Raw genomic sequence first — 25966 nt, forward strand, 5'->3', positions numbered from 1 at the left:
TCTGTTACATTATTTTATCAGTTGTATTCTCCTGCAGGTGCAAGTTTAAACTTCTTCTCCATCACTACTCACCTATAAATAAAAACAGGTATTCCACTTAATCCCAGTGACAGAAGATCCCAACCAGAGGAGAGAAGTACTTCTCAACTTAGAAAAAACAGACAAAGGCAAATATTGTATTTTAAATGTCACAACAGAGGTAACTGGTCTTAATTGCAGATAAAAATGGAAACTACTCAAATTGAAGCTTTAGTTTGGCTCACAGCCTTCATCTTCTGAGCATTAGATACACAAGGACTGTGAACAGCTGCAGAAAGTTGTGAGGAACATTTATGTGAAGTAAAATATATGAAAGCAAAGTGTATTTTAATGTTAGACACAGTATTCACTATTGTCTTGAATGGATTATCTCTTCCAGCTAAAAATGTCATCATGCACTTTGAGGATTCCAAGGAAGCAGAAATTTGCATAATAAAGCCCTGACGCTATTTTTCATTCTGCATGGGGAGGCTGCTTGTTGTCCTGCTGCTGCTGCCATTGAAGGGAATACCTAATGCCAGAGAGGAATTGCTTTCACTTTAATATGTGCACACAGGACTGATGCCTAACCAGACACTGCAATGAAAGAAAAACTTTCATTCCACAATCACCAACTCTTATATCCATTTACAGCCTACATATATACTTTATAAACATCCTGTAGGAAAAGGCAATTTAATTTTTTAATTGTACATATGCACAGCAGTGATAGCAATAATTAAAAATTTTGAGACTTTACTAAAGTTCAGTCAGTTGTGACAGCACGGAGACTCATAACATAACTGTCACCAAAAAAAAAAAAAACAAAAAACCACACAAATAAGAGTCAAATTAATTACTTTAATAAAAAACCCCAGAGATTTCAAATAAAGCACTAAAACACCCTATATATACATACGAGAGAAAAGCTTTTGCAGCATAAAATGGCTAAAAGCCTCTTATGGCTTTTCATAGTCTCACACTTAAAAGCATTATTTCTTTTTATTTGCTTGTACTGACTGTAAAACCTTTGTATAATTACCACTTAGTGACCTAATGCTGGAGTTCTGAACACGAGCAAAGATGTTAACATTGAGCTATTTTACTTCTAAAATCAAGAAAAAAAGGTACTACTAAAGTAACTCTCACCAAAGTACAATGACTTCACTTATCGTAAAGCAGATGAATAGGGAGAGATTGTTTTTCAGGGGTAGGGGCATGATATGCAGCTTCTGTTTACAGTGCCTTATACTGTTACTAGCAGGGCTAAAATTTAAAAACATCATCAGAACTAAGCATCTTGGTCTAAACATTAAATATTGTTAAATTTATGCAAATCAGTCAAAGTGCAGATATCATAGCAGTAGTCAGCCCTAAAAAAAAAATCTTTATTTTAAGGCTGCTAGGATGTATTTTGTTTCTGATAAAAGTTTTCAATTACATACAAGGTTTACTACAAATAAATTCTTCAGAAATTTTCAAGATTATAAATAAATGCTTGAATTTCATAAACTTTTCTGTTTGCAAAGGAAGAGTTGTAAATTTTTGTCATAAACCAAAAATACTAACATTTTTGAACTATAAAAAAATCTTTCTATTAAAAATTTCAAATCCTTGTTACAATACTGTAAAACACGAGAATAATCCAGATTGAACGACATATGCTGAACACAAGACTTTGACTTTTCTGTCAAACCCCACAAAGCTTTACATGAAAACTGATGGCATGTATGAACACAAAAGCTGTCATGCTAGCTAACAACAGAAGCATAAAGCCCTTGATGTAGCTGAAAGCCGGAGCTGCATTCAACCAGTCTGCATGTGCTCTGTTAATTTCTTGATCCAAGCATTTGCAGATACTGAACTGCTCCCAAGTGCTTGCAGCTGCAGCAGTTAAACTCTACTCAGCATAATAAATTGGTGTCTCGCTGGACACTGGCACTTTCATTTGATCACACCTAAGTCTTCTCTTTAGCTGCAGAACCCAAGCATCAAGCAGCCACCAGACAGATGCTTAACTTTAAGTCTTTGTTTCTGTTGGTTAAAAAACAAACAAACCAAAAACAAACACAACCAGAGTCACCTAAAACAACGCTCTGCAGGATTGCAACTAATTTGTACATGGCTGAAAGGAAAAGATACTTCACTAGCAAAGGGCTTCTGTATTCAGTAAAGCATGTACAGCTCCAGGCAAACATGGGGAATACAACACAAAGTGCATTGACTAGTTCAAACTGGCATATCAGTAAGGACAGATGCTATTATAGCAAGCATGACCTGTTGAAGATGTGAGTTGCCCTCAAGTACACACAAACTAACAATGGAGATTTTATGTTCTTTCTGAAAAAAATCAGTTCCTTCAGTTAAAAATAAGATTTAAAGCTGTATGAAAGGAAGGAGTTTAGGACCAGACAGGAAGGAACCAGATTCTATGCATGGAGGGTAACATTGACTCCAGAATGGTGCAGAGTCAATACCCAAACAACTTGGAGGGGGAGGTAGGAAGTTTCTCTTTCCCCATTAAATACATTGGGACAGGCCTGCAGAGGAAGAAACATAGAATCATTAAGGTCTCCAAGATCATCTAGTCCAGTGTTAACAGGGCACTGCCTCAAAATAAAATCAGCCTCAGGACATGTTACAAGCTGACTTCCAAAACTGATTAACTGATATCCAGAACAGAAAAGCCTCAAACACCTAAATCCAAGGTAGGATTTCAGAGCCAAGGCTTCTCAGTGGCTGCAGTGCTGAAGGCCAAGCCTTCCTTGCAAAAATGTCGTACAGAAGATATGATTATAATTTGATTTTGCCTTGCAGTACCCTGTGTCTCAGATACATTATTTATCTAGTATCTTCCCATAGTGTAATACAGCTGTAAGACAGTGTGGATAGTAAAACCCAAATACGGCTCTCAATTTTATTTATTAACAAGTCTTATCACAGCCATCCCTCTTCAAGACTGATTTACTCTCACAGATGGTGCTACTAAGGTCCACTACAGCTCTAACTAACGTGTTTTCCTTCCTTTCTCCCTTCCAAGGATGAAATATGAGCCACTGAAACACCATAGCCCATCCCCAGCTCCTCGTACAGCATTGCAGCCCTGTGCTTTCTCCAAGGATCTGCAGCACCAGAGCCTTGCTGTCATAGGAAAAAACCAAAATTTGGTTGTTTTTCTCTACAACCAAGACCTTGGATTGAAGTGGCAGCCACAGAACAGACTGGGCCTTCACAAAGAAACAAACGCAGACAGTGAAAAACCATCACCTAAAGATGGGAAGACAGAGAGAAACATTTTGTGAGCCAAGACACCAGCCTTTTATTGGAGGAGCTAGACTAATGCCATGCAAAGGAGCTGCAGGCAAATATGTGTACCCCAGCAGGTTTCAGAGATGAAAATCCTGAATCCTGAAATCCTGAATCAGAACAGCAAATAGATTTCTTTTAGAAAGAATTAGTATTTTTAAAGGGAGCAGAGATAAATGTCAATTGCATCATAGAATTTCCTAAGTCCACAAACTGACAATCAAAACCAAAAATTAGATAATACAGAAACACATAAGAAACAGCATCACCATGTTCTTGAGTATACCAGAATCTGCTCATGGACAAATTCTGTGGCACTCACCAGTCACTGTAATTTTGCTCATGACTCAGTTGTGGGAAGCAGAGAAGGTAGATGATGGAGCTTAACCATCTACCCCTAATTACAGCCCAACTGTTACATCTGAGGGCTTATAGCACACACAATGTAAAATTAAAATCTAGATATATTTATTCAACGTGAGCTGAAAACAAAGCTATTTTGGGGCCTTTGGGAGTATATGAAGAATTTAGAGGCTGGTATTCGCACTATCTGAAAAAAGTGTGAAACTGAGTGTTGAAAACAGCTCAAACACATAAAAAAAGAAGCAGAAGCCCCTTCTTAGGCATTTGTAAATTAAGACATAACTATATAGAGAAAAAGGATAACGACCACTTAATAGCAGAAACTTTAACTGTTGAGCACAGTCCAAAGTTTCTGCATAAAGACTGCTAAATGCTGACATAAGTTGCTACAACACAAAACATGGTAATTTATATCACTCCTCAGATTTCTGGCATGGCTCTAGCACAGGTACCCAACATGTTAAATATCTGGGTTCCATAACAATCTTATAAAGCCACCTGCAAGTGCAACCACTTCTTTCCACAAAGCTCACTTGCTGCATAAAGGCATTTCTACACCTGGAACCTGCTTAAGTTAAGGGCTGTCAGGGACACTACTGTACAATCTCTTCTGCCTTCACAGCTTTGTACAGGCTCTGTACAGGCAAAGAGAAAAGGAATTCAGTGTAAAAGCTGGGAAAGATAAATCCATTGGAAGTGTATTTACAAGAAACTAGTGCTAAGACTTACATAAGGAGGAAAAAGGGGAGGACAATCACAGCTGAAAAAATTACATGCTTTAGTTCTGAATGTATTTTATAGTTTTGCTTGTGAATGTCATAATTCTAAGTCATGACTACAAAATTAGTCTCATTGCTGACATATGTAGGAAGTTTGCTTTTACAATCACATAACTCCTCATAACTTCCTGGAGAAAATGTTCAAATTACTAGAGGGTAGATATATTAGATATTTAGCACAAGACAAATATGCTCACAGAAACTAACAATCTGAACTTGAAATACTGTAACTAATTCAAGGCATGATTTCCTTGGCCTCATTTAGTGTTTAATGCTAATTTCCTTTTTTTTTTTTTTTTAATGCAGAATAGAGTATTTCAATGGAAGGGACCTACAATGGTCGTCTAGTTCAACTCCCTGACCATTTCAGTCTGACCGAAAGTCAAAGTCCAGCACTCAAGAGTGTTGACCAAATGCCTCTTAAACACTAACAGGCTTGGGGCATCAACCAGTTCCCTATGAAACCAGTTCCAGGCCTTGACCGCTTTGCCTGTTCCAGGGTTGGACTGCTCTTTCATTAAAGAAATGCTTCCCAATGTCAAGGCTGACCTAATCTGACTATCAAAAATCAGACCTCTATAAAATACATGTATAAAAACCCCTGAATGGTTTCACAGAATCATATAATCAGTGAATAACTGTGGCTGCAAGAGAGCTCGAGAAGACTCTTCTGTATTCTCCTGCTCAAAAGCAGGGTCAGCTATGAGATCACAGCAGGCTGCTCAAGGTTTTAATCAGTCTTATGTCAGAAACTTTCCCATCTCCTGCACAATATCTCAGGGCAATCCCAGGGCATGACCATCATAAAGATCATTTGATATAAAAGAAAGGACCAGGAAGAGCTTGGTGCTTTCATATTTAAGTAAAATTAGGGAAGTCCCATAATGTTTATACATAGGAGAATGTAAAAGAGTGAAAGAGCAACAACAGAAAAAAGGAAACTACAGCACCAATATGCTGTAGGAATAGTACAGAACACAGGCAATACAGGAACAGGGAGCACTGTGCAAGCCTCAGGCATTTTGAGACAGATGGCATTTACACTTCTTTTGATGAAAACATGGTCCTTCCAGATTTGGAGGCCTCAACACCAAACTCCTCTCTATAGCCACAGAACTCATAAAAAACTTGCCTTGCTCTGCCTGTGTTGCCCAATGTACACTGAGAAACAGCAATGCATTTTGGGGATGCTGGTTGACAGCTGGTCCAATATGAGCCAGCAGTGTACCCAGGTGGCCAGGAAGGCTGATGGCATCTTGGCCTGTATGAAGAATAGCATAGCTAGCAGGACCAGGGCAGTGATCGCCCCCCTGTACTCAGCACTGGTGAGGCCAAACCTCGAGTGCTGTGTTCAGTTCTGGTGCCCTCACTCTAAAAATGACATTTTGGTCCTGGAGTGTGTCTAGAGAAGGGTCTAGAAAACATGTCTTATGGAGAACAGCTGAGGGAGCTGGGTTTGTTTAGTCTCAAGGAGGCTCACGGGGATCTTATCACTCTCTACAACTACCTGAAAGGAGGTTGTAGTGAGGTGAGGGCTGATCTCTTCTACTGTGCCTGCAGTGAGAGAACAAGAGGAAACAGCCTTAAGCTGAGACAGGGGAGATTCAGATTAGATGTTAGGAAAAATATTTTCACTGTTGGTGTGGTCAGGTATTGGATTAGGTTGTCCAGGGAGGTGGTGAAGGCACCACTCCAGAGGTGTTTAAGAAGCATCTGGATGTGGCACTAGGTGATGTGCTTTAGTGGTTTAGGGGTTACAGTGGTAGTGCTGGGTTGATGGTTGAACTGGATGATCTTAAAGGTCTCTTCCAACCTTGATTATTCTATGACTCTCTGATTCTATATCTAGCTCACATGTCTGATAGTTGGTACTCCTCATCAATGTCTACGTGGATCCCAAAGAAGTCCTATACAAAAATGAAACAACTGCTTTGGCCTGGAAGAAGTCTTCAGAAGTGACAGTAAGGCAAAAAAACCTAAACAAACAAACAAAAAACCCCCAAAGCGACCGACCCACCAAAAAACTCCCCAAACCCACAAACAAAAGCAACTCCAAAACACTTTTTCAAATCCCAACTCTGAGACATTAGGAGCCACACAGCTTCAGATTTCACTTGCAATTGGAAACAGCTAACACATCAATTTACTTCCCTCACAGCATTGCAATGCCAACTGTATCTGAAATGGTAACACTGGTAACACTGGATACCATTACTGGTACTGTAAGCTGGCAAGACTTCGGCTTGCACTCAAAGCTGCTATCAAAAAACACTACCACTGAGCTAAGCTTTAAAGCCATCTCCCCCGTTTAAGTTTAAGCAGCACTGCCTCAGAGAGCTAAATTATTTATTCTAAGTCAGCACTTCCTTATACATACAAAACCACAAAATGTGTTCTGTAAACAACACTAACAATTCTTCCACACATGGTCCATTCTTGCCCCTACTGTGGACTCCAGCCATGCAGGAGTCATGGTCTCCTCTTTCAATAATTATGATTCAAAAAGAGAGACTCAACCCTACAGGTTTGTTTGTTTTTTTTTTTTCAAGGAGAAAGAAGAGATTTCTCTTTCTACCAATGCCTATTAAATCAGAATCATATTTTGATAATTTCCTTACAAAATTTTAATCCATACTTACCAAAATCATCACTGACGTCTTCCATGTGGTCAACCCTATGATTCCACATAACATTGCCTACAACATCAAAAACATCAAGAAGTGAACAACTGTTCATGAAATGCGATTTACTTGTTTTTTTATTACTGTTCTGATGAATGGTACTTTGGAACACTACAACAACATTGGGAAGATATGAAGACGCACTTTAAAGCAGAGAATAACAACCTGTGCTTATGAGGTTCTTCACTCCTAAAAACATCTTGTGAAATAACACAACCAAATTTAAAACTATTCTTTTCTTATTTTTTTTCCTCCCAGAAAACATCAATGGGGACAAGTAGTATGTCAGCAACTCTGACCTCCACAATTGCCTAAAACAATTATATTCAGCCAGCTGAGCACTTGTTCTCTGCAGCAGGGCCAAGCAAATCTAAAAACTGGCTCTGTGTCTCCACCTTGTGTCGCCACTCCAGCACTTCATGAAGTGCCTGCCTCTTTTCTTCCCTTGGGCTGATCTGGCCCTCTTCTGACCATTTTGGTGAACTAAAACCCAGAGCATGAACCCTACCAAAACCAGCAAAGAGCAGCAGCACTATCTCCCTGAAATGACTTGCTGTTTAATCAGATTAATGCCAGTATCAGCACGAGGAAAGAATAGAAGTAAAAGCACACCCTTCTGCAACAGCACTTGTTAGACCAAACTTGCTGAATCACAGAACTGAACCCCATGACTTTCTTTATCTTAGAGGGCAAAACAACAAAGGAAGGAGAAAGAATTGCTGTAGAACTGAAACAAACAGCATACCCAAATACTCTCTTGCAGAACAATGGGAATACTATAGAGAAAGGCAAATCAGTTTTTCAGCATGTCCTGCAAATCAACAGGTATACTTTTAACTCATGAGACTTTGTGACTAAGCCAATAGACATCAAGCTCCTACACTAAAAAGAAACAAGAAGACTAGAACAAGCGGGAAGTCATCCACTAACATTTTTATTAAGTTCCTTCTACAACTTCATTCACTTGACATGATCAATCTGATCTAGCATAATGTGGATATATGACACCTACTGATATCATCACTGGTGTTGCAAAACCACACACACTCTGCAGTTTCATATCAAAGTATTTTTTGAATTCTCTGACTGCAAAGTGGTCACACGATTTTATAACAAAGCACACCAATACTGATGTGAATTGCTTTTTTGCGTTAAGGAAAACAAAATTTAATTCATTACATTTGTTAAAGCTTTAAGATAAGAAAAGTCTTTCTCAAAGCTTTCCTAGCTTGCACTTAACAAGTCATCATGTCGCATTCATAATGAAAAAAAACCAAAAACAAACAACAAACAAAAAAAACCGAGTCAAAACCCCACTCAAACAGATACCATCAATTCCAGCTTTTAATGACCACTACTTTTCCAGGTTGCTTCTGGGCTAAAATTTTCACTCATATTGTTACACCCGCAAGGTATTTTCAGTAACTTTTCCGAGTGTACTATTGTTTCAGAGATAGCATTAAAAAATGCCAAACAAAAACAACACCCTTCTTCATTATTAAAGATACTGATACTTCATTTTCCATGTGCAATTTTAAAACATTTTAAAAGCATAAGCATGGTTCTGTGTGCAGAGTTCAAAGAAAGTCCAGAGCTTATATACTTAAACTTATACATATACTTAAACTTCTTTTAACCTAGAGTAAAGAAAAAAAAAAGATGAAAGATCACACGAGAGATACCTAAAATACCCATTTGGATGGCCTAGATTTCCCCCCGGTGCCCAAACCACAGATCATGGAGCATGTTTTCGCAGGTGGTGAACAACACCGGCAGTGTAATTTAAATGTTTGAGCTGAGGGAAAGGCTGATGCTCTTCACACTAGCAGCAGGAGCTGAGCGTCCCAGCCACAGAACATGACTTGCTCATTGCTGGAGGGCCCAGAAACTGTGACCAGTCACCCTGACCCTTCCACACTTGTTGACTTCTGCTTACCACTGCCGAGCTTCTGCAACACAAACTATTATATATTCTGTATTTATAAAGCTATGGTTTAAAGCAGAGTTCAACACGAGATGGAATAACTTCTCTCAGGACTCTACAAAACTGTCTCAACCCCATCCATTTTTTTCCCCCCAGAATATTGCTGTTTTCTCTGTCACGAGAGGAAAGGCGCAACGCATAAAATCAATACGCAACACAATGCAATAAAGCAATATATAACATCTACATTACACAGTGACTTTCGAAAATCCTGTTTCTAATTGCGTAAAATAACTTGGGGGGAGGGGGGCAAAAATGCACATCAGGAAATAAATCCCCTATCTGGGGTCAAGACGACACCGTAGCTAAAGTGTCAGCGAAAGCATTACCTGCACCCTACTCCCAAGCGGGCGCTGAGGAGCGGGACCGGCGGCCGCTCTGCCCCGCACGCCCTGCCGGACCGGTGGCTGCTGCTTACCAAGGAGCCGGCCCAGGTGGAGCCACACCACCGCGCTCAGCGCCACCAGGGCGTTTCCCAGGCCGACCTGCAGCAGCGCCAGCCCGAGCAGCGAGACGGTGGGCAGCGCGCCCGGGGGGCATGGGCATGGGCATGGGCATGGGCATGGGCATGGGCATGGGCATGGGCGGCCACGCTGCAGCTCGTCTGGGCGAAGCGGCGGCGGTGGCGGGAGAGCGGCGGCCCCGGCGGACAGCGAGCCCTGAGCTGGCCGGGGTAGCGGGGCGAAGCTGTGCGGGGTGCCGCGGGACTCCGGCATCCCCGCCGGCAGCGGAGGCATCCCCGCCCGGATGGTGGGCTGTCGCCGCTCTCCCCGGGCGGCTGCTGCGGGCTCGGTCTGGGCCGGGCGGGGCCGTGCCAGCCCCCTCGGACGCCCGCTTCCTGCGGCTCCGCTCCGCTCGGGTAGCGCCGGCCCCGGCCGTGCCCTCACCGCCGGGCGGAGCCGGGACCACCCCCGCAAGGCGCCTCTCCGCAGCTCTGCCGCCGCTCCCCGGACTGTCCCGGCCCCGTAGCCATCGCTGCCTCCCCGTCCCGGCTTACCCTGCTAATGATGCTGATGCTGCTGCAGCCACTTTGCAACAGCCTCGGAGGGTTTTAACACTTCCCTTGTTACCACGCTCCCTTCCGCACTTCCTCCCTTCCCCTTTTATCCCTGGTCACTGTTACTACCGAGAACTATACCTGAAGTTTTAAAATAACTCTTCTTGGGAGGAGGAGACCATGACCATGGGCTGTCCTTCTTCGATTGATGCTCTCGAAGGAAGGAGGCTCAGGAATTTACTTCAACCGTGTGTTCTGCTCTCCAGCTCAGCCAAAGAAATTTTATACCTGTTGGGCTTGTCTGGACATGACTTCTAAAAATGGTCTCAGCTATAAAAAAAATATAGTTTTTACTACTTCAGGAAAATAAGATACTTTAAAAAATGTTATTGGCTCAGACGATAGCCCTCACTTGTCTGCTGAAAAAGGTGCAGAGCCAGCACTTGTGAAAAGATTTTCAAAATCCGTTACAATAACACATAAGGCCTTGCACAAAGAAAGAAAAATATTTGACATTAGAGAGGCCATTTTTGGAGTTACATCCTTGATACATCTCTGTTGAGATAGACATATATATATATATATATATATATATATATAAACCAAAAGATTCAGGATTTAAAGCACCCCTTACCAAGAAAGAAATCACCTACCACTCTGGACCACTGTCTTGCAATCAAGCCCTCACAAATCGACATTAATGCCAGGGTTTATGGACCAGGGTTTGAAGTAATAGATTTTAACACTCAAGACTGCATAAGAGAGTGGCCCTTACATTTGCTTTTATGCCCTTCCCAGTCTTCAAATCAGCCATTTATTAGTAAACATGTAATTTTAACCATATATGTGAGACTGAACACTATCGTATACATGCTACCTTACATGAGAATTTCTATGATTTTGTCTTTTATTCTGTTAAATGAAAATAGAATTGCAGATACTGTAAAAATGCTGAAAGCTCACTAATACCAGGTCACTGGAAAAGGCTATGTCCATATATTTCAGGGCTTCAGAGGAGGTGTCCCAATCTTAGCTTGCCAAATCCACAAAACACAGCCAAAGATAAAAAGTGCTCCATCATAGGACAGATTTCAGCCCTATCCAACTGGCAGTTTACTGTAACAAATGAAAACAAGGTTTCTGTACTTTATCTAGTAAATGGAATTTTGCAAAACTTGACTTCTATTTCCAATTTTTTCAAGTATGCTCTTCTTAACTTTCAAAAACACAAGCCGGAAAAAAACCCCAAACACTTATATCAGAAAAAAAAGTTGCTTTCAGTCTAAATTATCAAGGTGTTATATTGTATTTATCCCTTAGCCTGTATTGATACCATAAGTTGCCCTGACCCAGGTGCAACATCTTGCACTTGGCCTTGTTGAACCTCATGAGATGCCCATGGGCCCACTTCTCGAGTTTGTCCAGGTTCCTCTGGATGGCATCTTGTCCCTCAGGTGCGTCAGCTGCACCACATGACTCAACGTCATCTGCAAACTTTATAAGCGTGCACTCAATTCTGCTGTCTCTGCCATGGGTGAAGATCTTAAACAGTACTAGTCCCATTACAGTACTAGTCCCTAAAGGACACCACTCATCACTGACCTCCACCCAGACACTGAGTCATTGCCCACTACTCTATGGATGTGACAATCCAGCCAATTCTTCATCCACCAAACAGTATCAAAATTGTATCTCTCCAATGTAGATGGAAAAATGCTGTGGGGGATCATGACAAAGGCCTTACAGAAGTCTAGATAGATAACATCTCTTGGAAGAGACACACGGCCATCCAGGATATATCCTTGAGGATGTCAAGGGTAATTTCTTGTTATACAGATACTGGACAGGCCAGCCGGGGCTGAATCACAGTGGGTCATGGGCAGTTCACTGTGCACTGACAAGGAAGAACTGATTGGGGTGAGGATGATCAGTTATGGATTTTGATGTGGTGGATGTCAAGTTTCTGAGCCAAGGGAGGGTGGCAGGACTGGCAGAGCACAGACACTACTTAGGACAGCATATTTTGGCTTATTCAGGCAACTAAGATTTCATGCGACTGAACTTTGAAAGGCAAAGGAGTACAGGAAAGCTGGTCAGCCTAATAAAGGAGAGCATCCTCCTTTCAATAAGGAAGAACAAAGGGAACAAAGGGAACATATAAGAAGGCAGATGCCCAGGTGAAAAAAACAGCCAACAAAGTAGTAAATCAGAGGTGGATCACCAGGAGAAAATTGAGAAATATTGCCTGGGCATACAGGGGTAGTGTCAAAGAGGCAGGTGCTCAGGTGGAATTCAGTTTTGCAAAAGATGTCAAGGGAAAAAAGAAGAGTTTCTACTACTGTTAGCAGTAAAAAGCTGACCAAGGACAACTTGGACCTGTTTTAGAATGGGGCAGGAGACACAGAGGCAATGGACACACATAAGGGAATAGTGCTCACTGTCATCACCAGCAAGGTCTGCCAGGCCTCTGCACCTAGTGATAGGACACAGGGAGAGATGAGTTACCAGTAGGTGATGAAGACGGAAAAAAGGATTTATTTCAAATATTTGATCCACACAAGTGACTGAGATCTGATAGGCTGTACATGAAGACGCTGAAGGAGATGGCTGATGTCCTTACAAGCCATCAGCTCAGAGCCAGCGGACACTGAAAGAGGCTCCCAATGACTGGAGAAATGCAAATGTCACACCCATCTTCCCAAAGTGTTTAAACTAATCTGAGGGACTACAGGCTAGTTAGCATCACTTCAGTCCCTGAGAATATGGTGCCAGGAATGTTCTTTGTCTGGGTGTATGAAGAAGACAGTGACTGGAAACTGTCAGCACGGATTTATTAAAGATAAATCATGTCTGACCAACATGATCATTTTCTATGGTAAAATGACTGGATTTGTAGATGAAGGCAGTGCAGTGGATGCCATTTATTTCCTCATCAACAAGGCTTTTCACACCATCTCCACACCATTCATGTATTGAGGTTAGGATATTACCGTGTGAATGGGACAACAACTACATAGGTAGAAAACTGGCAGACAAATTGTTCTCACTCAGGAGTTCATGGTCCATGAGTCACTTCATATCTGGAGGTCTGTTTCCAGAGTGTTCTGCAGAGGTCTGTAATGTGGCCTGTCCTGTTCTGGATCTCAGAAAAGTGGATGGAGGTCACTCTCATCAAGTCTGGAGATGACAACAAATTGTGAGCAATTAGCTGACGAGGGAAGGCAGGGCTGCTATTCAGAGGTACCCGGACAAGTGTGATGGACCAACTAATAGGGACCTGACAAAATTCAGCAAGGACAAGCATGGAGTCTTACACTGGAAAGGCAGACCCTGCAGTGACACAGTCGGCCAGCTCTGGATGCTGGTGGGCAGCACACTGAGACAGTCAGCCATGTGTGTGGGTGGCACAACAAGGGTCAGCTGTGCCTGGGATGGTGTGGCCCTGAGAGTCAAATGTCACTTCTCCTTAGCACTCCTTAGACAACACACATATACTGTGCTTAGTTTGTCCTTCCATGCCATTCCCCTCACAACCCCCACCCCCCCGCTCTGTGCAGTAAGGATGCTGACAAACAGGAATGAGGATCCTCATAGTGATGTGTGGTGGGAGCATGAGAGGCAACAGCCATAAGTTAAAAACAGAGCAATAAATACAACTTATAAGGAAAATCTCTTTCCCTGTGATAGTAGCTCAGCTGTGGAACAAGGACTAGAAAAACTGTGACCTTTCCATCGTTAGAGGTTTTCAAGTCCTGATTCACTAAAGCCCTTAATGACTTGGTCTGAGCACAGACGTGCCCCTGTGTGACAATGGATTTGCCATATGTAGGATGGAAGAAGTCCTGTCAGAGATGGACTAGAGAAGAAAAAGAAGAAAGCCACTCAAATGTTATAGAAACAGAAGTTTTTAATGTGGTTTAAACAGGTTTCAAAATGGCTTTTGCTTTTTTGCAAAGTCATTGCTCCCTTTTCCCGACACCCCCTGTGAGGGACTTGTCTCCCATACAGGAGTGTCCTGGGAAGGTGTCCTGAGGTGTTTCTCATTGGTCCTTGTTAACCCCTTCCTATTGGCTGTTGACTCTTTACCTGATTGTTTTTTTCTGTGTGCCCCTGAACTTGTCATTGGTCCCCTTTTGACCCTCCTGAAAGCCTTATAAACCCCTACCCCACAATAAACTTCCTCTTTCGTCTGTCCCTCCCTGGTGGTCTGTGTGAGCTCCTTATGGGGTTACCAGGCCACATGGCGGGGGCAGGGGGGAAGAGCATCCACCTTCCAGGTAATGGGCTGGCTCCCAGGGCCTGAAGGTCTCCCCCTCCCACTAATCCATTGTAGCCCTGTTCTTGGTAGGAGGTTGAAACGGAGACCTCCTGCAGTCCTTGCCATGAGCACTGAACTGAAGTTGCATCCTTTGGCATAAAGGCTACTTTTACAATCCACATCTAGAATACCCTGCCTTATTGCTTCCAGCTTTGAGCAATTTTCAGGAAAAAAATACATGAAGTTAAACAACTTATGTTCATCACTTGGTTACTTCACCCACATTTATCCTGGAAAAAAAATCAGCTGTAGAAGTGAGAGTATAGCTATATAAGTAATCACAACTTGGAACTTATGTATCATCATTCCTAGTGTTGATATAAGCTAAAATACCACCTGGTTAACAATGGAAAGTGACTGACTGCGTGGAAAAGCATTTTTTTCCCCTACTTTTTAACTGTTAAAGATTTGGTTTTCATTCCTTTTTTTTCATTCCCTTTGTCTTCTCTATACTTTTACTTTCATCTCAAGATGCTTATTGACTGAAACTTCAGCATTCTTGTCACTTGGAAACACAATTGGGTTGTTCATCTGTGCCTCTCTGGTGAGGCTCTACCCTTGTAGAAAAGCACTGAAGAAAGAACTTCCTACATGTTTCACAAACTGAGATTTTCATCCTCCAGTTATACATCTCAACTAATTTGGACTTCGAGACATATAAGCAGGCAAGCTTTAAAAACATATTTGTGCTAAATGGTTTGGAAGAGAGCAAATGTCATTTTAGTGTCCAAACCTGTTTCCAGTTATAAGCATTTAGAAGCAGCTAGGAAGAAGATAGCAAACTATGCTTTACCTATTCCCCATTAAGTGGTTTTATACACCCCTCCAAACATTCAGCAGTGTTTGCTGATAAAATGACAGACTCCCTGATAAAACAACAGAACTCATCTGCTGTGGCATCTCCTAAACTCTTATCACTAGTGCTTAAATATCAGTAGCACTTCTCATAACTAAAACCAAACATTTGAAGGGCACAAAGTATTAGACATTATGTGCTAATGCTGTTTTCTTTACTTATTTTAAAGCAAGTAACCTGTAACCTGCACAGGGACACCTGTAACAAAGATCCTTTGTCTGCCTAGTATTTCTGAAGAAAATTTAAAAGGCTTGTCTACTTGTCCACTTTTTTGTAGAGGTTATATTTTTACTCTTTGTAATTTGGCAGATACAATTCTAAGAATTTCATTTCCCAACAGCACTGTCACACGAATGAACAAAATGGAGGGATTCATCAGCTTCCAAGTCCCCTTCTGGCATTTGTGTAAGTAACTGTATCCTTCTTAGGAAGCATCCCAACCTGTGCAATGATGATTGCAGTTACTTTTCTATCTCAGAACATCATTTAAGAGTTCCTTGAAGTCAACAGGGACAGACTGTCACATACCTGCTCAGAAGCCAGCAGAAACATTTGTAAAACACTTTTCATATGATTATTTCCTATGTAAATATAAGTACAAACTCCTCCTCCCCCCAAATTATCTAAGATACTTGAGCATTAGATTTAACACACAACTCATTGTGTATATACTTATATATAAATAGCTGTAAGAGTTGCAAATAAATGGAAATAATACATACCTTAAGTGGGAAAACTTCATACTTAGGTTTGAAAATATATACACCTAAGAAAAAACAGAGTTATAAGAAATAACCTGATTTGTCTTGATAGGAAGAAGTGTATTGTTGCTCACACAATTGCTCCAAGTGAACTATTGGAATATCTAGGTGGGGAAAGCAGAACACTTCTTCCATTCCTGCTTTTATATTAAAGTGAGTTATTTAAGATTTGTACTGACCTGTTCTCCTTTATCACTCTCTACAGATTGCTCTTGGTTCATGACATAACCTGACTCTTTAATGTTATTCCTTACTCTGGTTTATACTGGGTTATTTTAAAAATATTTGCTCTAACAGAGGAAGAAGTATTTCTAATACAACCATGGTTAGTAATTCTATGTATTTGCAATCATTAGACTCACTTGTCAGCTGGTGCTGTTTGTGTCATCATGCCTAAGAAGTGTAAGTACGTCTAGTAAAAATCAACTTTTGTATTTTTAATTGTGAGAGTCCATGACAGTGGTGTTTATTTATCCTTAAGTGTATGAAAACACACATGTTCAAATTCAGCAAAAAACTCATTTTCCTGCTATCCAAAAATTTGAAATTTCATTAAATAAAAAGCTAATATCAAATGAAATCTTACAGTGTTAAGATAATTTTCTATAATTATTTTTGTGGGTTTTTTTTCCTCTAAACACTGCATCCAAGAAGGAGTTTGTCCAGTTTACTCATATGCAGACAATACTGATCTCTACCAAATCATAATGGGTCCTACAGTTGTTCCTTCTTTGTTTATTCAAAGCACTGGCTGTAAGACTCTGTTTATTTTTTAAAAATAACCACAAAACAATAAAGTTAAAAAATACTTTTTAATTAATGCAGTTTTATAGTTTAAAGTGTCTGAACAGACAGCACAGTCTTTTTTTGTTATCACCCGTCATAGGCCCAGCTATCCAGAAGGATGCCACACTAGAACACTGTTCTCTGAAACTACAATTTTAGAGATAAATTTTAGAGAATGATTTTATGTGATCATTGGTTTTAAAAAGCAATCCCTCTAACAGTTTCCAAAAGCTGAGATACTATCCTGTATCAACATGCTGAAGTATCAAAAAGAAAATTAGAAGTCACATGTAAAGACCTTATGTTATATTTGAAAAAGTTCTGCATGCCTACACTTCAAGAATCTGCTCTGAAGATCTTCTAAATCAGTTTGAAATATTTAGATGTTTTACATAAAGTTCAATAGAGAGAACATATTAGCAACTTAGCAACTAGTTATATCCTGTTTTCAACCTTGTGACTTCCCTGGATCTCTGCTGAGGATTGCATTGCAAAGTAGTAAACATAAAGGTATTAAGTTATTAGACCAGGAAAGCTGAATCCTAGTTCAGAAAAAATCAAAACGAAGCAAAACACATGAATACAGAACACTAAGTGTTTTGCAGGACCACATTCAGGACAAGAGACACAAAGTCTCTGAAACGTGGAAATATAAAAACTCAAGCAAGCAGCAAAATCAGGAGTGTCTTTGCCCTAAACAGTAAAACATCCTATTGAATATCTTCAAAGTTGTTTTTTATGCTATATTAGCAATGTACCATGACATAGTAATGATAGTAATGACATCTATCTGCAAGATGTGTGTGATGGCAATACAGGATTTTAATTGCTAAGAGTTGTACTTCTCAAAACAGACAGAGGATAAACAGCAGTAGGCATAATAGGTGGGGTTTCCTACACTGCTGTTTTTCAGACCTCAGCATTCCCAGCTGCAAGGTCATTTTAGTGTATCTGCCATCCTCTTTGTCGTTGTCCTGCTTTCAAACCCTTCCTCCCAACATTCCAGCCCCTCGCTCAAGAGACCACTGGTGCTGGGTCTGGAAGTGTAGGACAGGGTAATTTGCAGAGGCACTTTATGAAGCATGTAGGAAGAAAGGAATAAACATATAGTGGTCTAAGACAAATGTCCCCATCCTCTCGACAGGGAATTAAACCACCCAGCAAACAAGGCACCACAGATAGGTTGCCTCAGTCAGTGTATGAAATCCTGTCAATGTCAAATATTCCTCTCATTGCAGCTGATTAAGCAGCCATGTTGGAGCAGCATGTGCCGACAAACTCGGAGCAGTGTACGTGGTGTTGAGACAGGAGGTAGCTCGTCAGCAACTGATTGGTAAGGTTCTCAAGTGTAGTGTACTTACTTCCACATTCAGGACATAAATTGCCTTTGATGTCCAATTTAAACCTTAGTGAAGACATACTCCAGGTGCTCTATGTTGTACACATCTACAAAGCATGACAAGCCAACCTGTGACAAGGAAGGAAAATAGGAGTGTCATCTCCTTCCAGTAACACATATGCTGTTGCTCCAGCTCCTTAAGCTAAAATGACTCCAGGTCTCGTAACCTGAGGTGGGGGCTGATTGCACACACAGATTGAAGAGGTATGGTTTGCACTTTTTCAGACTGAAAAATCTGATGGTGGGTTCATGGCACCACTAGATAAGGCCCAGGTATTTGTTGAACATGCAAGAACTCGAGAATTTGATATTAACAGAGGATGTAGCATAAGGGGAGAAGTTGGAGTAGAGAACTAGACTGCACTATCAGGCATTATTACATGCATTTTCATATCTAGACTAGCAAGCTGTGGTCCCACCACACAGTCCATGGGTGGAAACAATTCCATTTCCCCTGTAGACTTTTGAGGATGGTCTTGTGCAAGACTAAGGGTTGGACTCGATGATCCTTGTGGGTCCATTCCAACTCAGCCTATTCTGTGATTCTGTGATTCTGTGATTCTGTGATTCTGTAGTTAATATTTTGGCAGAGACACGATCTGGAAGAACCTCAATCCTCACAATGTTTTGTACTGCAAATGATGTGATATGATCACAGTGTTTGGTTGTGAATATTCCAATTGTTTAACAAAAAAACTGCTTTAGTGAGGTGTACTCCGATGTTGTAAAGTTTTAGTACTAGTTAACTTTTTCAATTATCCCTTCAATGTCCTAATCTTTCTTTCAATCCTGCCTGGGATGGTGGGCAATGTGGAATAGCCACTCTATTCCCAGGCTTTGAGCCCAGTTTTGGACATAACGTGCACTAAAGTGTGTTCCTTGGTCACTCTGTATTTGACAAGGAGGTCTGTACTGATGAAGGAGTTTTTCTAATGCTTCAATCATGCTGTGTTGGTTGGCATTTGGTGGGTTTAGAAAAGACCAATCCTGACACTGTATCCATGGCAGTGAATACGTATCACCATGTCATCACGGCTGGCTTCGCGAACCAAGATTTGGGGAGGGCTCTGCCCACGTTTGTTGCAAGCACATTGGTGGCTAAAAAGGCCAATACAAGACAGGCATGTCCGGTTGCAGAAGGCACAGCAGAAAGACTCCTTAGGTGGTATATTCTGCAAGGCACGATTCTTTCTGCGTTGTCTTTTCTCCTCAAGGGTGATCTTGCGTGCTTTCTCAAAAGCATCAGCAGCGTTATAGATGGTGTGTCTCCAGGCCTCCCGATTGGAGGCCAGAGTAGACCATTTATGGTGGTCAATGTGGCCAAAGCTGAGATGTTTCAGGGAGTCCTTGTATCTTTATTTCGGGGCTCCTCTCTTGCGGTAGACAGTGGCAAGTTCACCATAAAGCAAGATCTTAGGGAGGCGGTGGTCCTTCATCCTGGAGACGTGCCCTGCCCAGCGCAGCTGTGTTCTCAGCAACATGGCCTCAATACTTGTGACTGCTGCTTGTTCTAGAACAGATGTATTGGTCACATAATCTGACCAGTGGATGTTTAGGACTGAACGTTGATGGAAGCGTTCTAGGAGTCACAGGTGGTGGCGGTAGATGACCCATGATTCAGATCCATATAAGAGAGTAGACAGCACTATGGCTTTGTAAACACTGATCTTTGTACTTTTCTTCAGGTGTTTATTTTGCCAAACTCTGTTATGAAGCTTTCCAAAAGCTCTATATGCCTTTGCTAACCTGTTGTCTATCTCTCCATCAATCTTACCATCTGAGGAGATGAGGCTGCCTAGGTAATTAAACTGCTGGACTGATTTGAGCTCTGGTGATATGGTGATTTGGCCAATGGTGATATGGGGATGATGGAAGACTTCCTGAGGTACAGGTTGATAGAGAACTTCTGTCTTCTTTAAGCTGACTTCCAGCCCAAAGAGTTCAGCAGCGTCTGCAAAGCAGGATGTTAAACGCTGCAGAGCTGCTTCTGTGTGGGCAACAAGGGCAGCGTCATCAGCATAAAGCAGCTCCCGGACAAGATGATTTAAGGTCTTGGTGTGGGCCTTCAGTCGCCTTAGGTTGAAAAGGCTTCCATCAGTACAATATCGAATGTAGATACCGTCCTGATCATCGAGGTCTGCTGTGGCCCTTTGGAGCATCATGCTGAAAAAGACTGTGAATAGGGTTGGAGCGAGAATGCAGCCTTGTTTCACACCATTGGTTATTAGAAAGGGCTCAGAAAGTGCGTTGCCATATCTGACTTGGCTGTGCTGATCCTCTTGGAGTGAGATGATCATTTTAAGGAACTTGAGGGGACATCCTAAACATTCCAAAATCTGCCACAGACCTTTTCTGCTCACAGTATCAAAAGCCTTGGTGAGTTCGGCAAAGGTTGCATAGAGACCTTTGTTCTGTTCCCTACACTTCTCTTGCAGTTGTCTGAGAACAAATACCATGTCCATGATACTCCTGTTGGCTCTGAAACCACACTGACTTTCAGGTAGAATTTCTTCTGCTATAGCGGGTATTAGTCTGTTCAAGGATTTTGCCAGCAATGGAAAGCGGAGTAATACCACGGTATCACCATGTAACTAAGGGCCAATTTAACTAACCTGCCACAGTCAAAGGCCACTGACCTCACTTTATTTCCTTCCAGGGCCTATGTAATTCCCTTAAATGAAGCTGTGTACAAATAGTACAGTTATGTGCAAATGTCTTACATGCATGTAATGGCAAAGGGGTTTGGTTGTGGGCAATATCCCCAGGTTCATGCAGTATGAGCTGATTGATGTCCACAAACTACATGTGCATTTATAGCCTGTGCATGTACCTCAGCAGAGGTCATATCAATTACTTCCCTAACATTTTGTGACTCAAGCGAGTCATCTTTCTGATGGGCTGAGATCCATCTTACTTTTAAGGGATGTTCTTGTACATGTTGTTGAATTTGTTGCCGCCCATATAGGGTATTTCTGTACATGCCAATCTTCCTGGGTCCAGTAAAGTAACCACATTGTTAGGCTTTTATATACAACTCAATTGCCAGGGTATGAGTAACGTGCCTGCCCTTCAAGACGGCAGGGGATGCTGCAACAAATTCAGTTCACTGACTAGGTGCCTGTACACCCATTTGCCTTAGTATGATTCCTGGAACTGAACATATACAACTTCTCTCCATCATCTGTGTCCAGTGGCTGTGCATGTAGCACTCCCATCTGCAAACCAGGCACCATTCCTGTGCTCTTCTGTTAACCTGTCACAAAGGAGCACTTCCTCCACAGGAGATGCAGGGAGCTCTCCGGGGAGAGAAGGTTCCACTGACACGGGCGTGATTAAAGGGCATAGTTCCCAGAAGAGTGGCATGTGAAGTGGTTACATGCAGTTTTCCAGTAAAAATTGTTGCATTAAATAATGTTTGTTTCTAATATGTGGCTGCCTGGGCCACTCCCATGTGAGGACTGACAGAATTATCAGTTACATACCCATTAATAGGGGTGGGTGTGTGTACAGTCATACTACCTTGCCCTGTGATTCTTTCAGTTTCTTGCAATCACAGAATCACAGAAAATGCAGAATTGGAAGGGACCCACAAGGAGTATTGAGTCCAACCCTTAGCCCTTCACAAGACCCTCCCCAAGAGTCACACCATGTGCCCAAGATATTGTCCAAACACTTGGTGCTGTGACTACTTCTATGGGGACCTTCTTCTACTGTCCGGTCATCCTCCGGGTGAAGAACTTCTTTCTAATATCCAACCTAAACCTCCCCTGACACAACTTCAGGCCATTCCCTCAGGTCCTGTCACTGGTCACCACAGAGAAGAGATCAGTGCCCGCCCTTCTCTTCCCCTCACGAGGAAGTTGCAATGATGTCTCCCCTCAATCTCCTCTTCTCTAGGTTGAACACACCAAGTGACCTCAGCTGCTCCTCATATGGCTTTCCCTCAAGGCCCTTCACCCCCATGGCCCTTCTTTGGATGCTAATAGTTTAGTATCTTTTTTACATTGCAGTGCCCAAAACTGCACACAATATTCAAGGTGAGGCCATACCAGTGCAGAGCACAGCAGGACAATCACCTCCCTCAGCTGGTTGACGATGCTTTGCCTGATGCCCCCCCCCCCTCCAGGACACAGTTGACCCTCCTGGCTGCCAGGGAACTGCTGACTCTTATTCAGTTTGCTGTGAACCAGGACCCCCAGGTCCCTATCTGCTTTCCAGTATCTCATTCCCAGTCTGTACAAACATCCAGGGTTGTCCCATCCCAGGTGCAAAATCTGACACTTTCCCGTGTTGAACTTCCTACGGTTGGTGATTGCTCAGTTCTCTAATTTGTCAAGGTCTCTCTGCAGGGCCTCCCTGCCTTCAAGGGAGTGAACAGCTCCTCCCAGTTTTATGTCATCTGCAAACTTGCTTAGTATCCCTTCCAGTCCTGCATCCAAGTAATTTATGAAGATGCCAAAGAGCACTGGGCCAAGGACGGAGCCCTGTGGAACCCCATTAGTGACAGGTCACCAGTCTGATGTTACCCCAGTCATTATTACCCTCTGTGCTTGACCCATGAGCCAATTGCTCACCCACCCCATGATGTGTTTATCCAGTTGTGGACTGGACATTTTGTCCTGGAGGATCCTGTGAGAGACAGTATCAAAAGTTTTACTGAAATCCAAAAGGATTAGATTAACTGGTTTCTCCTGATCAACTGTGTGGGTTACCTTGTCATAAAAGGAAATAAGGTTTGATAAGCAGCACTTTCCTCTCCTGAAGCTGTGCTGGCTGTGACCAATGATTACATTGTCTTTCAGGTGTTTTTCAATACTTTCCAGAAAATTCTTCTCTATAACTTTATACGAGGCACTGAAGTGAGACTGACAGGCCTGTAGTTTTTGGGGTCCTCCTTCTTGTCCTTCTTGAAAATCAGGACAGCTTCCAGTCAGCTGGGACCTCTCTGGATTCCCAAGACCACTCAAAAATCATCGAAAATGGTTTCACAAAGACATCAACCAGCTCTTTGAGGATTCTGGGATGAATCCCATCAGGCCCCATGGATTTGCAGGGATTCAGCTGGATCAGGAGATCCTGCACAATTTCAGGGTTGACTGGGAGTTGATCATTCTTGCAGTCATGGTCCCTCAGCTTAGGGCACTGAGACCCCCTTGGTCTGTCATCTGTGTTGAAGACAGAGGCAAAGAAAGTGTTAAACACCTCTGCCTTGTCTCTGTCCCTGTTTGGGAGGTGACCATCCTCATCTTGTAATGGGACAACAATATTTCTATGCTGCCTATTTGAAAAAAACTCTTTTTATTGTCCCCCACATTTCTGGCCAGCTGCAACTCCAGCTGCATGAATTTTCTCCCTACAGCAGCAAGTAGCATCTCTGTGTTCTTCTCATGTCTCTTGACCTTGTTTGCAGTGCCTTGTTTGCAGTGCCTTGTTTGCCTTCCTTTTTTGCCTTATTTCCAAGAGAAGATGTCTGCTCAGCCAAGCTGGTATTCTGCCTCACGTGCTTGACTTCCAACATTTGGGAATTGCCTGCTCCTGTGCCCTTTGGAGTTGTTTGAAAAGTGACCAGCACTGATGGAGCTGCAAAAACATTTTTCCAGGGGACCTTACTTACTAATTCCCTGAGCAGCCTGAATTCTGCTCTCCTCATGTCCAGAGTTGAGGTTTTGCTCAATTTAAATTTAAAGTCGATCAGTTCATGGTTACTGTGGCCAAGACACCCACCAGTCTCCACTTCACTCACAAGATCCCCTCTGTTGACAAGTAGTAGATCAAGGAGGGCATCTTTCCGAGCTGGGTCCTTTAGGACCTATTCCATAAAGCTGTCATTCAGGTTTTTTAGGAATCTTCTGGCCCAGGTTGTACCAGTTGTGTGATGCTCTCCATTAACTTCTGGAAAGTTGAAGTCCCCCATGAGGATGAGGGCAGTTGATTTGGAAGTGTCCCTTAGTTCCTCAAAGACTAATTCTGTCTATCATCATCCTGGCTGAGAGGTCTATAGCAGACTCCCACAATATAGCTGCATTATTTTTTTGCTCCTTGATTCTTACCCAGAGGTTCCCAACTGTGACACTGCCAACTGTGGGCTCCATACATTCTAACCCTGCTATTACATACAGTGACACCCCTCTGTCTCTTCTGATCAAACTACACCTAGAATTTGTTTTCAATCCAGGTATAATGTGTAGCAGAGCCTTGTAATGCTTTAGATCAAAATCCTACAGGTTCTTTCTGATTTTTCGGCCCAGTTGTGTGTCACAACCCCATGAGACTACATCATCTAGAATTATTACTTCTGTTTCAAAACAATATCCTTGCTTAGGAGTGTGCAGTTGGGCATGTTCAAGCAAAGCATTTTTGCAGGCATCAAAGGCTGCTGCCATTCTTTTTGCTGCTTGGTCCATTGGCAAACAACTTTCTTCTTAGTCAGTTTCTGCAGAGAGCACATTACAGGGACACAGCTGGGAAAGCTCACCCCTGCTGACCAAATGTATGTTCTACACCATATGACATTATGGTTGGTGTATGAAGTAGGGAGAAGAAGGAAGGGGAGAAAGTTTGGAGTGATGGCATTTGTCTTCCCAAGTCACTGTTACCCTGTTTCCTGGAGTTGGCTGAATATCTGCCTGCCGATGGGTAATGGTGAATGAATTCCTTATTTTGCTTTGTTTGTGTGCACAGCTTTTGCTTTCCCTGTTAAACTGTCTTTATCTCAACTCACAGGTTTTTGAGCTTTTACCCTTTCAATTCTCTCCTTCATCCTGCTGGGGGAGAGTGAGCAGGTGGTGGGATGATTCTTGGTTACTGGCTTGGGTTAAACCACAACAATCCCCAACAAATACAGACACACCAGGTACAATCCATTGTTTCATGCTTCTGGTGTATTTTTAAAACAGGAGGCAAGAACTCATCAGCAGATTCATCAGCTGTGCCTGGGTGAGCATAATGTCATAATGAGGTAACTAACTGGGTTCAAAAGGGAGTAGAAAATCTCATTGACAGTTCTAGGGGCATGAAGGGTCCCCAGCATTATTTCTGAGCTGCAATGGCTTTGCAGAAGTATCACTCAGGAGAAATCTGCAGCAACTTCATCCAAATATCTAGTTCCTGCCACAGTGATGCTACAACAGCACAGTCCTAATGCATAATTTTTTAATGCTACTCTCCTTAAAGAAGGTGAAGAAAGAAGGTAAAGGGATGCAAACAGTAAAGCATAATATCTATCTGTACCTTCAACTTCAACTGTTAAAGAAGCTTATTTGATTAGTACCGTCAGAGGTTTCAGGCAACATGTTTAGCTTCATCATGCTTCTTCAGTTTTCAGCTCATAGTTCATTAGGACAGAAGACTTCGCTCTAGATATCCCATTCCAAAACAGGAACACAGTATTTCCAAAAGCAAATTTTTCCACAAAGTAATGAGCACCCTCTTGTGTTCATGGTGAGCAGAGGCCATGGCCTTGTCATGCTGGAAGCTGTGTTTCAGCCAGCATCATATAATCCATATGGCTCTTCTACATCTAGAGAAAAACTCGCTGCTCTCCCCAGTTGGCTACATACAACTCTGAGCAGACATTGAGCAAACAGATTCAAAAGAGTATGAGAAACAACCATAATGCTGAAGACACTCATTAATGTATGACTCATTCATCGTGATGGAAAAGATAGAATTTTGGGCTGGCACAGTCTCTTGATTGCTATGAAGAATAATGAAAGCAT

General features: G+C 42.2%; 1 protein-coding gene across 3 annotated transcripts in view; it reads right to left on the bottom strand.

The window, feature by feature from the left end:
* FAM189A2 (family with sequence similarity 189 member A2) overlaps positions 1 to 9566 on the bottom strand; it is a 28835-nt gene extending 19269 nt beyond the window's left edge. For all 3 annotated transcript variants that reach the window (XM_027652488.1, XM_027652486.1, XM_027652487.1), the window contains exons 1-2: positions 9550 to 9566; positions 7106 to 7162 (exon numbers count right to left, since the gene is read on the bottom strand). In XM_027652488.1, coding sequence (XP_027508289.1) covers positions 7106 to 7159 — 54 coding nt within the window. In that variant the 5' untranslated portion in view covers positions 7160 to 7162; positions 9550 to 9566. The remainder of the gene's footprint in view (positions 1 to 7105; positions 7163 to 9549) is intronic.
* Between the last annotated feature and the right edge of the window lie 16400 nt (positions 9567 to 25966).

The sequence above is a fragment of the Corapipo altera genome, unplaced genomic scaffold (genome assembly GCF_003945725.1).
Source record: "Corapipo altera isolate COAL_440 unplaced genomic scaffold, ASM394572v1 61286, whole genome shotgun sequence".
Lineage (NCBI taxonomy): Eukaryota > Metazoa > Chordata > Aves > Passeriformes > Pipridae > Corapipo > Corapipo altera.